Source organism: Macaca mulatta, chromosome 1 (assembly GCF_049350105.2).
Source record: "Macaca mulatta isolate MMU2019108-1 chromosome 1, T2T-MMU8v2.0, whole genome shotgun sequence".
NCBI classification, from domain to species: domain Eukaryota; kingdom Metazoa; phylum Chordata; class Mammalia; order Primates; family Cercopithecidae; genus Macaca; species Macaca mulatta.
The window spans coordinates 170705796-170720835 of NC_133406.1; the positions used below are offsets into that span (position 1 = coordinate 170705796).

Consider the following 15040-nt stretch of genomic DNA (forward strand, 5'->3'; position numbering starts at 1 on the left):
AGTTAATCAAGTCTGGGTTTAATCCCTGTTCAGCCACATAATAGCTATGTATGACAGTGACCATTTTAAGCTCATTTCCATAAGGTTAAAATGGCAACATGTCTAATCAGGATTAGAAGAGATAACATATGTAACATACTAAGCATGGTACCTGCCACATAGTTGGTGCTCAAAACTATCAATTTGTTTCTGGCTCGATTCCATTTTCTTTTCCAAAAAGTGAAAGCTAATAATAACTTCCAGTTTTTTATTTTTACATTTAGCAAATACAAATGTGCAATCGAGTTAATACCTTGGTTTACAAAGACCGAGCAAAAGAAATAATCTCCTGGAGTGTATTTATCAAGTTTAGAAAATGCATTTGCTTACCAGCTCACCGAATTCATTATTGCCTAGGTCAAGTCTTTCCAACTGGGCCAGTTTGTGCATTGACCTACAACAGACGGAGGAAAATACTATTGTGAGGCAGTGCATGATACATTGCTCTAAAAGACATTCCAACCACCTTCCTGTCAGATTTACCTGATTGTGCAGTGCACAAAACTGGGGGTACTCTTCAGCAAGAAGTAAATCTCAAATACACAAAACCTATGCAAACTGCCATCTGAAAAGCTTTAGTAGTTTACATAATCTACAGCACCTGTTCACAAATGCCAATATGGTTGGCATGCAGGGCTGCCTGCTTAACAAAAATCCAAGAAGCTTATTAAATATCTACACCAGTGGGAGGTGTAGGGTGGGGCCCCACTTCAATATTTTTAAGAGTCACTACAGGTCTGGGAATCAATGGTTGAAACCAATTCTCAGCAAACCACTCTAAAACCTCATAATATGGCACCATTTCATCATCAGTCTTATTATTTTCTACTCCCTTAAACAAACTTCTGTTATAGACAAATTGTAGTAATTGTCTCCCAAACATATTGACTTGAAAGCTGCTATAGCTATTAATAGTTGTTAAACTGACACGGTTTTGGTCTGTGTCCTGACCCAAGTCTCATCTTGAATTATAATCTTCATAATCCCTATATTGAGGAAGGGACCTGGTGGGAGGTGATTGGATCATGGGGGTGGTTTCTCCCATGTTGTTCTCTTGAAAGTGAGTGGGTTCTCATGAGATGTGAAGTTTTTATAAGTGTTTGACAGTTCCTCCTTCACATGCTCTCTCTCGCCTGCCGCCATGTAAGATGTATCTGCTTCCCCTTCCACCATGATTTTAAGTTTCCTGAAGCCTGCCCAGCCATGTGGAACTGTGAGTCAATTAAACCTCTTTTCTTTATAAAGTATCCAGTCTGGAGCAGTTCTTTATAACAGTGTGAAAACAGACTAATACAGAAACCTTGGGCAAGAGTTGGTGTCAAAGGTTCAGGGAACCCAAGTGCACTCCACATGCAGTCAGCATTTCTCAAAGCACTCTCAAGTAAACGTACACTATGAGAAAATATAAAATTTCTGAAAGTTTTTTTTTAATGTCCCCACTAATCAGAATTCTGTCCTTAAGTCCCGCCTATACAGGAATTCTTGAGACACCATTGACTGAAATCTTATAAATTTTAGTTTTATCACATTTAAAATGGATGTAGAAATTACTTTACAGGGCTTTTATGAACCTTAAAGGAAATATTACTGCAATCCAGACACTATCAGAGATACTCAGAAATGCAAAATAAAATAAAATAAAATAAAAAGTGTATACTCTTTCTTCACTCAGCAACTATTATTAAGAGAGTATCATGCGCTGATCTGGGGTATGGCAGAGAACAAAACAGCTAAAAATTCCTCCCTCAAAGGACTTTACATCCAGCAGGGAAGAATGAGAGTAAACAAAATAATAAAATAAAATAAAATAATGTATTAAAAGGTTACAAGTGCTACGGAGAAAAATTAAGCAGAGGAGGTAGATAGGGATAATACATATAAGGATTTAATTTTTAGTAGGGTGATCAGGTAAGGCCTCAGTGAGAATATGAAATTGGAGCCAAGGCTGAAAGAAAAAGAAAAAGCATGTTAATATGGAGATTCTAAAGCAGGGACATCTTACTTGCTTGAAGACATCCTAGGCAACCAGTATGGCTAAAGAAGAGAGAGAGAGGGAGGAGTAAAGAGATGATGTAATGGGGAGTTGCATAATATGGGATCTTACAGCACAATGTAGAGACTTTGGCTTTGATTCTGAGTAGGATGGGGGGGTCACTGAAAGGTTTTTATGAAAGATGTTTCTGAAATGAATATCTGTGATTGCAGGCTTATAAACAGACTGAGGGGAACAACAGTAGAAGCAGGAAGATCAAATAGGAGGCTAATGTAATAAGTCAAATAAGAGGTGATGGTGGCTTGGACCAAATCCATTTTTTTTCTTATTTCTTATTATAAGAAATTTATGGCCACAGTGGTGGCCATAAATAAAGCAGTGGCGAAAGTGTTGAGATGTGGTTGGGTTCTGGATATAGTTAAGATGAGGACTAAATGTCTTGATGAGTCAGCTGTGGGGAATGAGACTTGAATGTGACTAAAGGTGTGTTTTGGTCTGAACAACTAGAAGGATGGAGTTGCAAGTGACTGATGAGGAAGACCAGGTGGAGCAGGGTTTTGGGTAGACTGGAAGTTCAGTTTTAGGTGTTCAGTTGGAAATTTCTACTCTAGAGTCAACTAGAGATGTTAATCATGCAGTTGCATAAACAAGCCTAGACATCAAGAAAAAAGTCTAGGAAAGACATAATTTGAGCATGGTAGCATACCAGCTTACCAGCTCACTGAATTCATTACTGCCTAGGTCAAGTCTTTCCAACTGGGCCAGTTTGCGCATTTACCTATAATAGTTGAAGAAAAAATACTATTGTGAGGTCTTGAGAATATGAGATCATCAAGGGCATAAATGTAGATGAAAAGAGAATAGGTCTAAATGGATATGAAGGATAAATAAATAAAACTGAAAAGTGACTAGGGACATTGGAGAAAATATAAGAAGAGTGTAGAGTCCTGGAAGCCAAGTAAGAATAGTATTTCAAGGTGGATGCTATGACCAATTGTGACAAAAGCTGCTGATAGATCTGAGAACTGACCACTTAATTTGACAACATGGAGATTAGTGGTAATTTTGAGGTGATTAGTTTTAGAAGTTTTAATCTTTTGCTAATGTTCTTTCTTCTATTCAATATGCTTTTACCCATTTATCACTCAAAATCATTTATTCAATAATAAAAATACGTTGATTTTCTATTTTCTTTAAAGTTTCAGGGTTTTAAAGATGAAAGGTGTTGCATGTTCTCACTCATAGGTGGGAACTGAACAATGAGATCACTCGGACTCAGGAAGGGGAACATCACACACCGGGGCCTATCATGGGGAGGGGGGAGGGGGGAGGGATTGCACTGGAAGTTATACCTGATGTAAATGACGAGTTGATGGGTGCAGCACAGCAACATGGCACAAGTATACATATGTAACAAACCTGCACGTTATGCACATGTACCCTACAACTTAAAGTATAATAATAAATAAATTTTAAAAAAAAAGATGAAAGGTGTTGTCCCCAATATTAAGTAATTCATAATCAAGATAAATTATAAATGGAATGAATAATTTCTACTAATATGGTATTTGCCATAAAAATCATACATGTAGGTTGCTAAAGAACAAAAAGGAGAGGTACTTTTTCAGTAGGGAGGTAGGAATAGAAAATGGAAGGCTTTACTGAAGCTTTACTTTGGAGGAGCTGATGAGGTTACAGAGTCAGGGGAGATGGTCATTTCAGGAGAAAACATCAAAGAGGTGGGATGGAAGAGATCATGGTCCATTCAAGGAACTGCAGTTTAGTAGGAATAGTAAGAAATAATGTGCCGGGTGTGTTGACTCACACCTGTAATCCCAGCACTCTGGAAAGCTGAGGCAGGCGGATCACCTGGGGTCAGCAGTTCGAGAGCAGCCTGGCCAACATGATGAAACCCTGTCTCTACTAAAAATACAAAAATTAGCCAGGCCTGGTGGCAGGTGCCTGTAATCCCAGCTACTCGGGAGTCTGAGGCAGGAGAATTGCTTGAACCTGGGAGGCGAAGGTTGCAGTGAGTCGTGATAGCACCATCGCACTCCAGCCTGGGGGACAAGAGCAAGACTTCGTCTCAAAAAAAATAAAAAAAAAATAAAGAAAGAATGTAAAAATTGATAAGAAATAAGAAAAATGATAGGATGTAAGAAATAATATGTAGGTAAGCACTAGATCATGAGGTTATCTCCTGTGTCAAGCCAAGGAATTTGAGTTTTAGCTTGAAGGCAATGGAAGGCTTTAAGGTTCAGGTAGGAAAAATATACCAGGTTTTTATTTTAGAAAGCTCACATCAGCAGCTTGGAATGACATGGGGAATGTGGAGAGGATATGCTAGCCATAAGGCCAGATAACAGACTGTCTTGAAATTCATGTGGGATATAATTGGGGTCAGAAATAAGGCAATGGCAATATGAATAATGTGGTGGCAGATAGGAGAGATGCTTTGGAAAAAGACATGACTTGATTAATGATGACTGACTGGATGTCAGATGTAAAGGAGAGGAAAAAATTAAAGATAGGCTCTCAGTTGAATCGGAGTGAGAGAATATTAGAATGGAATAAATCTAAGGTGGAGATAGGCTGAATGTAATGGATTGTATTTTAAATACTGTCTTGGCTTTGAGGTGAATGCAAGACACTTATATCAGGAAAAAGTGTGTGTGTGTGTATGTGTGTGTCTGGAGCTCAGGCAAAAAGTCTTCACTGGAAATAAAGACTCGAGGAATAAAATCTTATCTACTCTACCTGAAAACGAACCCTCCTTTTTAATCCACATTCCATTTTCTTCCTTTTGCATCATTTACTTGGAGTTTACCACACACTTTCTTGAATTGTTAGTTTTTTCAAATCTATCAGTCTCCTTTCTCCCCCCAGATCTTAAAATATGTTTCGAGATGCCCAGAACGTCCTGTGTGGGACCACCAGCAGTCCAAAGATAGTTGTGAAACCTTGGCCAATGTTATAAGAACATCTGCTACACCTCTCACTAAATCTATACCACTGAATAGGTGCTTCTAGGGAAAGGGGGTTGGGTAATAGTTGGGGCCCAGGAGGAGAGAATTAGATCATCTTCTGAGCCTGGGAATATGGAGTGGCAAACAAACAATAAGCACCAAAGTATTGCGGGCCCAGGGGAAGGACCAAGTAGCCAAGTGTGGCAAGTGAATAAGAAATGCTTATAGGAAGAGTAGGTCACCTGCTTTTGACTTGACTGTATAGTTCTAGGCAACATGTATTCTAGTGAGAACCATAATAAGCTAAAGACCAGAGGTCCTTTGGCAATTTCCGGGATTCTCTGAATTCTGTAGTTCTCACTGATGTCCAAGGAGGTATGATATAAAGCTGAGAGTAGATTTTTTGCCAGTCTAGTGGTTGAGGCCCAAGACAAAACTAATTTTATTAAAAGAAGAAATGAGTGATATCTTATGCTTCAGTGTCTTAAGGAATATTTTATTAGTAATAGGACTTATCTTTTTATAGGTTAAATATTAATGATCTCTTAAATCCCTTGTATAATAGTGTTTCCAGACTCCTAAACACACTGATTATTCAATTTAGATCTACTAAAATTTGCCAATGTTTACTTTCCAAAACAGAGCAGGCCCAAATCTATCTGGCACTCTTGGTGGTTTTTTTTAGTGGTTCCGGATTTAATTGGGGGTGAAAGGGTGCTGCACAGTGGCTCAGAGGGCCCACAGCTGGGCCCACAAGTGTTTGCTTTTGCTACTGAACAGAGAAGCATGGCTTAACTAGAAACAACTCTGGGCCCTTGCATCTGCCTCCAGGACCTGGTGGGCCATGGGGCGGCTCTGCTGACCACATCTTCTCCTTGGAACACCCCTCCCACCACACTGCCCTAGGTCTGCGAGCCTCCTACCCATGCTGAAGTCAGCTCCTTAAGGGAGAGTCTGGTGGTCGCAGCCCCAACTGGGGATGGACAGGGAGTGGGGAACCCCAGGGACCCCAATCTGGAAGGTCCCCCTCCCAGCCATTTTGGGAACAATAAATACTGTGTGATGGTGGCAGGGAGTGGAGGGTTCGGCCACGGGCCAGCAGACAGCGGGGGAGCAGGTGGGCCCAGCCGCCCTGCCCCGCTCCGAGGCCAGGCCTGGGGCCCCAACCCTCACTCCGTGTGGACAATGACGTGGATGCCAGAATCCGTGAACACTCCCGCTCATCTCCCCCGTCCACCGCGCAAACCAGGCGTCTTCAAATGGCTTCATCTGACCTTTGCTGAAGGCACCCAGGTCTCCCCCGACCTTGGACGAGCTGCAGTCGCTGAACTGTGAGTCTAGAGTCTAGAGACTCAAAGTCCTCCCCTCCTGCCTTGATCTTCTGGATGTAGCCGCTGATCAGCTCCAGGGCCGCCTCCTTGGTCTGGGTGATCTCCTGCCGCCAGGTCGAGGGCCGCCTTGACTGGCTTCGCCAGCAGGTGCGAGCAATGGATGCTGGCGGGCTCCCACTGCCAGATTTTGCCGCCACTGCTGCTGTTCCCGCTGGGCGGCTCCCACTGGCTGGCGTTAGTGATATGGTTGAAGTAGTACATTCGGCCGAGGGGGCTGCTCATGCGCTTCTCCCACCCAGGCGGCAGCTTCTCGTCCGCCATCTTCCCTCCTCACGCACTTGTTTTTGTAAATAAAGTTTTATTGGAACACAGTCATATTTATTTGCTAATGTATCTAGCAGATACATTTGGCTGCTTGTGTACTACAACCACGGAACTGAATACTTGAGCCTGAAACATTTCCTATCTCTGAGGGCCTGGTGGCACTTAAGACAATGTATAAAAATATATATATACTTCTTACTTTTATGTTAGTGTAGTTTAAATTTGATTGATTCCTATTCCACCTCTAAGTCTTTTTCTATTGCTTTTGAAACCTTTGGTTCATAACTTCATGCCCAAGAAACTATATTTTAAAATTTATAATGTAGCTTTCTACTATTCCTTTGACATTCTTTTGAATGGGCAACAATTCTTTTCTTTTGCTTGTTCTGGGGGAAAGAAAAGCTGTCCCATAGGGTTTTATGACCCATTTCCTGAAGCTTATTTATTTTATTTAAAATACCATTTCTTCCATTTTAATTTTATCTCATTTTATTTATATGACCCTAGTTTCCACCAGTTTTTAATTATTATCACTATAGTTTCATTCTGTCATTACATTTTCTACTTTTGAAGTGTCTTTCTGCTGTTTCCCTATTTTATACCTTTAAAAATATTATATTCTTATTTCTGTTTTTAGAGATGGCATTCAGTATTATTTGCTATATTTCACTCTTCTAAGTTTGACTGTCTTCACTTACCCACAAGATTTTAGACAGCCCATAACACAGTCTATTACTTTTCTTCTTTATGTGCCAGTTGCTAAACTGTAATCATTCTGTCGAATTGTCCAAAAAAAGTTCCTTTAGATGAACATATGTAAGAGGGTTTTAATTTAATGAGCATACAAACAAGTAAGATTTTCTCAAAAAAATAAAATAGAACTCATGGTGATTTTATGTTAGTAGTGTTCTGTGAGCAATCATTCATTCATTCATTCCATCCTGTAATGTGCTTCTTTGTGGCAGGCGCCCTGTGGGTACTGGAGTTACAAAGATTCGGGAGACGCAGGGTTTCTCCACCTCAGCACTACTGACATTTTGGACAGGTTAATTCTTTGACATAGGGGACTATCGTGTGCATTGTAGGATGTTTTGCACATCCTACACAGCCTCTACTCTGAAGGGCTTATTTTCTAAATGGGAATGACCTTTAAATGAATAATTACTTCATAGAATGATAAGTGCCACGATAAAAGTATGTATAGATTGCTATAGGAACACAGAAGAAGGAATAACGAACAGTTCAGTAATTAGGGATAATTTTAAGAAGTGACATTTGAGCTGGTTTTTAGAGAAACTTGTTATAAAAATCACATGTACTTGCAAATGCAAAGAGAAATAATGAAAATACTGAAAGAGTAATACTGAAGTTGAGATATAATCAACAGATTTTTTTGAGATTGTAGCTCGAGATAGCGTTAGGCACATAATCTTATATATGTAATACATCCTCAAAGGATGTAAAAGATTTTGGTCCAAAGTGAAGAAGCTCTAAAATTTCCCATTAGAGTGTGTTGCAGAAAAGTCTATTGTCATACTCTCATGAATGGAAAAGGAAATTTCTGGGATGTAGTGTTTCTCAACCTTGGCACGACTGACATTTTGTATGGGATAATTGTTTGTTGTGGGGGATTATCTTGTGCACTCTAAGATCTTTAGCAGCATACAAAGTACCCACTAGATATAAGCAGCACTCTTTACAGTTGTTACCATCAGAATGTCTCCAGACATTGTCAAATGTCTCCTCTCTTTACTGATTGTCAGAAAAGTAAGCATCTTACCTCCATTTGTTACCTCCTTATGCTACTAGGTGGGTTCCCACGTGGCTTTCCCTTAGCTATTCAAACTAGCTTACTTGAGGAATGCCCTCATTGGCTCTACTCCTTCTTGGTGAAAGTAAGCACGGGTGGGTCTGGGGCCTATCTCCCTTTCCCCACATGGAAGTTCATGGGTGTGATTTCCTTATACAAATAGCTGAACTTGAAGATATGATCACTACTGTAGGTCAGGGAGCAAATATTAGGACTTGATCACAAGTTTGGCACACATTCTCCATCAGTAATGCTAACTATTTGAACTTCATCCCTCTGAACCAAATATCTTGCTGATTATTGAGACTCATTTGCATATTAACTCAGTTACCTTAAGGAGAAAAGTTCTAATAAAAATGGTTGTATTAAATATTTACCAATCTATAGTCACATTATACATGTAAAATGGTTGAAATGTGTAAAATTTCTAAATCATTACTTTTATTATTGCTGTTGCTCCTGCCTGCATGTTCTTCCTGTAAATCTTCTCATAGCCAGTCCCTTTTCCTCATCTCAGCTCATATGTTAGTCCATTTTCCACCAACCAAAATAAACTATCCTTCCTGCCTTCATTTTATATATTACCCTATTTTATTTTCTTATTAACGACCACTGAAAATATCTTAGTTTTTATTTGTTTACTTGTTGTTTTTCCCCCTCTGCTAGATTTAAAGTCCATTAGAGCAGTAACTTGCCAATGTTATTCACAACATAAATAGCTTCTCAACCAATGACGGTTAAATGAAGATATTTACACAGGCATGAATGAATGATTCTTTACCAGTAAGAAGCTGGAATTCTAGAATATTTACAAAGAGAAACCACTCAATTTCTATCAAGCATCTATAATTAATTGATAGTTGCCAAGGGGGCAGCTACAATTAATTAACAGTGGTCAATGAGAAATCCTGATAGGCCTATTTTAATGAATAGTATAATGAGGATACATTAGTTCACTTATCATGGAATATGCATGGGGCTAAAGGCAGATAAAGCCAAAGTGCCCAATCTCTGTATGTTCAAATCTTGTGTTAACTTCCTGACATTTCCAATAATAGGTTTTTAAAAAATTCAAATAATAAAAGAAATACTAGGTGAGATGTTTTAGGTAGTTTTTACTTCTCTGAATATCTGAAGTGCAACAACAAAACTATATATATATATAGTAGCTAAGACAACAGACCCTGGACTCAAACTACCTGGGTCTGAATCCTGGTTCCACCACTCACTAGCTGTTTGACTTTGAACAAGCTAAATAACATCTTCGAACCTCAGTTTTGTCATCTATAAGAATGATAATAAGAATCCCTATGTTATAGGGTTATTGTTATGATTAAAATAGTTAATATAGGTAAATCATGTAAATAGTGCTTGACACATGATAAATACTCTCTGTGTTCGACATTAAAATACATAGTGAAAGCTTTCAGAGTTTGAAAACGCTTTAGAGATTGTCTAAGAAAGTGTTGTCTAAAGTTTTTCTAAGGATTTATAGGTGTTGCATGATTTTAAAAAAATTTCAGATGGCCAGTACATTTTGGCAAAGCTTGTTGAAAAAAATGTTAAGCTTCTTATTGGCAGGACTTCTCAGACAAAATATACAAATGTTCGTTGTGAATTTCTAACAGATGGAAATAGTTTAGACTATTTCCTGTTTATGTAACCAAGGAATTTTTTCTTTTTTTCTTTCCTGCAGGACATTTCTTAGACTAGAAGCACACTTTGCCAGAAGTTTTCTACCAAAACTTCATTTCATGGAAGATGAAACAGTTCTTGTGTATCTCAGTCTATGATTGCATATACATACTTAATTTATGAAAACACAGGCCTGGGTATATTTAAGTAGGTTATTATGAGTATTTAAATTAGACTGGATCATCCTCATTTGTCTGCTTGAAACTCTGACCTGTTAGGCTCTGCACCTCTGCTCCCAATATTCACTTCAGGCTCTCCTTGCATTTATGATTATTTTGGACATAGTTCTCTGGCTTAGTGTCACATTCCCCTTAAAGACGATGTGGTTTTGCCATTTGGCCTTATGCACTGTAACCTCAGCAAAGGGAGACACTCCCTTCTCACTAGAGGAGAATTGGTGACTTGCTCCATATCACACAGAAAATTAGTGACAGTGCTGACACAGGATCTTCATCTCTTTTTCCAGCACTGGCCAGTCATCTGAATCTGGCCTGTTTTGTCTGGCTTGACCATTGTTTAAATATGAATGTTTTTATGAAAAATATATGCTCTACAGTTCACTATATTCTATGCCAGGAGTCAGCAAACATTCTCTGTAAAGGGCCACATTGCAAATGTTTCAGGCTCTGCAGTCCCTATGGCCTATGGCTCTACTCAATTCTACCATTGTTATGTTACATGATATGTTAACATATAGACATGGTTTTGTTCCAACAAATCTTTATTTACAAAAGCTGACTTGCCAGATTTGGACAAGACATAGTCTATCAACCCTATTCTATGCCTGTTCTTAAAGTCTAATATTTAAGTTTCCAGACCTTGAATAAAGATATAACAGATAAATTAAGGATTGAGAATATTTATTATTATAAAATTGCCACTAGATAACTATTTATATGTGTGTATTATTTGAAATCCTTAACTATTTATATGTATATATTATTTCAAATAATGAGGAATACTGCTGGAATCCAGAGACATTTGCTCTCAATGTTGTCGTTTTGGTTGCATTTATTAAAATTAAGTCCTTCCTATTATGCTATCACTTTACAGCATTTATCCAATTGCAAAGTTGGAAAATACTCCAGTTGAAGCAGTGATGGAATTTATGCAATATTTTGGTACATCTGTCACTTTGATAAAATTGTACAATCTATGATTTTCTTTCTATCAGATTCAGAGATTTTATCCATTTAAATGTATGATTACCTCTGAAGCCACATAAATTTGGCTGGAATGTTGTTTTCCCATAAATTTCCAGAGCAGTAACTTGGATTTGCTGACTCAGGATTCTGCAAATTTTTGGCATGGACTTACGCATTCCAGTTTTTAACTTGTTTTTCAAATGTGCTCACTCTTTCCAATTACTGGCTATTCATGGCACAAGGACAGGAAAACTTCTCCCAGTTATTGCTGTCTGATGTCTCTCTCTTAATGAAACTTAAAAAAAGAATTTTTTCACTTTGCTTAGTCTGTGTCCTATGTTTAATGGACATTTGGATTTTATGATTTAGACCTGTCAATTTTATCACATAATCATGTTCTTCTCTTGTTATTAATTAATCTCTTTGAATATACTGCACATTATAAAATTTTAGAAATAAATTGCTCTTTACAGCACAGTTACTGAAGACTGCAAGGCCCAGGATTTTATATCCTTCAAAAATGCAAACTCAGGACGGGCACAGTGGCTCACACTGGTAATCCCAGCACTTTGGGAGGCCAAGGTGGGTGGATCACCTGAGGTTAAGAGTTCGAGACCAGCCTGGCCAACGTGGTAAAGCCTCATTTCTACTAAAAATACAAAATATTAGCCGGGCGTGGTGGTGGGTGCCTGTAATCCCAGCTACTTGGCAGACTAAGGCAGGAGAATTGCTTGAACCTGGTAGGTGGAGGTTGCAGTAAGCTGAGATCGCACCATTGCACTCCAGCTTAGGCAACAAGAGTGAAACTGCCATCTCACACACACACACAAATAAATCAATCAATCAATAAATAAAGGAAACTTGTGGAACACCTCATTATGAGAACACCTCATATATGAGAACACCTCATTATAACACCTCATTGTTGTTATAAACCAGGAAACATTAAATACCTAGTGTCTGATGGCAGATAAAACATGATTTCTATGATCAAATGTTTCCTTTAGTTAATACTATATCTTAAACCAACGTCACAGCTGTGATTGCTATGTGCTTTTCAGCATTTCAACTCAACTTCCCTCAAGAACAACAAAAAGCCAAACTGGCTTCTGGCATCTTCCAAAAGGATATGTGACCAAATTAAACATCTATTATTTTGTAAAAGAATATTGGGAAGACCTAATTTTTTAAACCACTTTGTTAATATTTATCAGTTAAGGTATTCCTCCTTGCAGTATTTAAATTATTAGGATAAACATTGAAAATATATAATTTGCATTAAGCTGTCACATATTTTGAGGATTTCCTTAGGAAATATTTTTTCCTTTTAGATATTCAACAGTGAACAGTTTACGTTAATATTGTGATGTCTTATTGAAAAAATTTTCTTTCCTATAATTGTCTCTAGTTTAATGCACAATACAAAAAAAAAAGACTCTGTACAAAGAAATAACTTCATTAGTAACCTTTTAAGAATACATCTTGTTTATACAGTAAGGAATATTTGTTAATAAAACAGAAAGAATAAATTGTAAAATTGTACCTTAATAACAGCAACTGGCTATACGACAAATACTGCACTACTGCTTTTAATGAAGGGTTTAATTAGACTGAGGAGAAGTCTGAATTTCATTACTTTCTATATAGTCTTCTTGAATTTATAACCAGAACCAATTATTTATTCATGCTGTACATGAATTTTCCACTGACTGAAAATTATTGTGCAATCCTAACTCATGAATACACAGCAAAGATATGATCATGCTTGATAGACCTTTTGAACTCCTTGTGGGGGAAAAGGTGCCCTATAAGCAATAACAATGACATTATATCTGGGGCGGGGGGCTACTCTGTCAGAGCTGAAGGTCCTAGAATGCATGTAGTAGCAGTTCGATCAAAAGGTTATGAGAAACATAATCAGTTACTAATATGCCAATTTTCATTAGAACATATTGCAACCTACATTGTATGCTCATGAAGAGATGTTGAATGCCACTGAAAAAATAGTTAAGCCAAGTTAAGCTGTTTTAAAACTCTTATAGATAACTGGGCAAGGACCACCACCACCATCACCAAGTTTCTTTTCTAAAAGACCCTTTTAACACATACATATGCATGTGTGCATACACAAGGACACACAGACAATGTGTCAGGCTCATTGTTTTCTGTCTATATTTCATTGAAAAAGTTATTACTTGTTATATTGGGCTTTCTGAGTATTAATATTTGTGTATAATCATTGCTCAGTATCCTTGGGGGAGTTGGTTCCATGACCTTCATGGACATAAAAAAATCCACTGATACTGTAATTTCTGCAAAATGGCATAGTAGTTGCACCTAACCTACACACTGTATGCTTTAAAAACCTAATACAATGTAAACACATAATACAATGTAAATGCTTTGTAAAGAGTTGTTATACTGTATTGTTTTCTTACTTGTATTTTAAAAATTATTGTAATTATTATTATTTTTCAAATATTTTCCATCTGCAGAGGTCTAACTGTGCTTTTACATAGTTTGGTCTTAGATTGTCGATATCCTGATGGGTGTATTATACAGGCATAATTCCGTGACGAAGCTGTCGGAGAATTTGAACTTTAGAGGCTAAGGACCTTTACAAGTAATCTGCCAAAGTAGCCATGGCTATTTCCCATGCAACTACCTTTTTTACTTGTCAGTAGAACCTGCCCTGCATCAGACGAGAAATGTCATATAGTCACTCTCCAAATTTCTTTTGCAACTAGGACATGAACTTATGACCCAGTTCTGGCCACTGGAATAGGAAGAGGACTCTGCTGGAGGAGATTCTAAGAAACATTTTCCTCTATGATTTAAGAGGGAGGGAAGCATGCAAATCAAAACAATAATAAGATACCATCTCACACCAGTCGGAATGGCTATTATGACAAGTCAAAAAATCACAGATGTTGATAAGGTTGTGGAGAAAAGGGAACACTTAAACACTGTTGATGGGGAGGTAACTTAGTTTAGTCATTGTGGAAAGCAGTTTGGCAATTTCTCAAAGAACTTACAACAGAATGACCATTTGATCCAGCAATCCCATTATTGGATATATACCCAAAGGAATATAAATCATTCTATCATAAAGGCATATGCATGTATATTTTCATCACAGCACTATTCACAAAAGCGAAGACTTGGAATCAGACATGGAATCAACCTAAATGCCCATCAATGGTAGACAGAATAAAGTCTACCATTGAGGACATAACTGAGTTCTTTATGACTGTGTAGTGTTCTATGATCTAAATGTAGAATATTACATATGTAATTATACATAATGGAGGGCATTATCTTAAGTGAATTAATGCAGGCACAGAAAACCAAATACCACATATTCTCACTTATAAGTGAGAGCTAAATATTGAGTATATATGGACGAAAAAAAGGAAACAGACACCAGGGCCTACTCAAGGGTTGTGGGTGGGGGCAGGGTGAAGATAGAAAAACCGTTTATTGAGTATGATGCTCATTACCTGGGTGACAAAATAATCTGCACCTCAAACCCCTGTGACATGCAATTTACCTATGTAACAAACCTGCATATGTACCCCTGAACCTAAAATAAAATTTTAAAGATATAAAAAAAAAAAGATCAGGAAAAAGTGCATTTAAGTTTAAAAGAAATAGAAAAAATACAGCAATATATTTGCATAATTTTTATGTTACTCAAAAAACTAACAAAAGAAATTTTCATAAATCATTTAAGATTC

General features: G+C 37.7%; 1 protein-coding gene and 1 pseudogene across 3 annotated transcripts in view; both read right to left on the reverse strand.

Annotated features, from left to right (window-relative positions):
- The window catches only part of LRRC7 (leucine rich repeat containing 7), a 552677-nt gene that overhangs the window by 196726 nt on the left and 340911 nt on the right, over positions 1-15040 (reverse strand). For all 3 annotated transcript variants that reach the window (XM_077954325.1, XM_028832544.2, XM_028832526.2), the window contains one exon: positions 370-433. In XM_077954325.1, the coding sequence (XP_077810451.1) occupies positions 370-433 (64 nt within the window). The remainder of the gene's footprint in view (positions 1-369; positions 434-15040) is intronic.
- LOC100427261 (peptidyl-prolyl cis-trans isomerase NIMA-interacting 1 pseudogene) lies at positions 6168-6660 on the reverse strand (annotated as a pseudogene).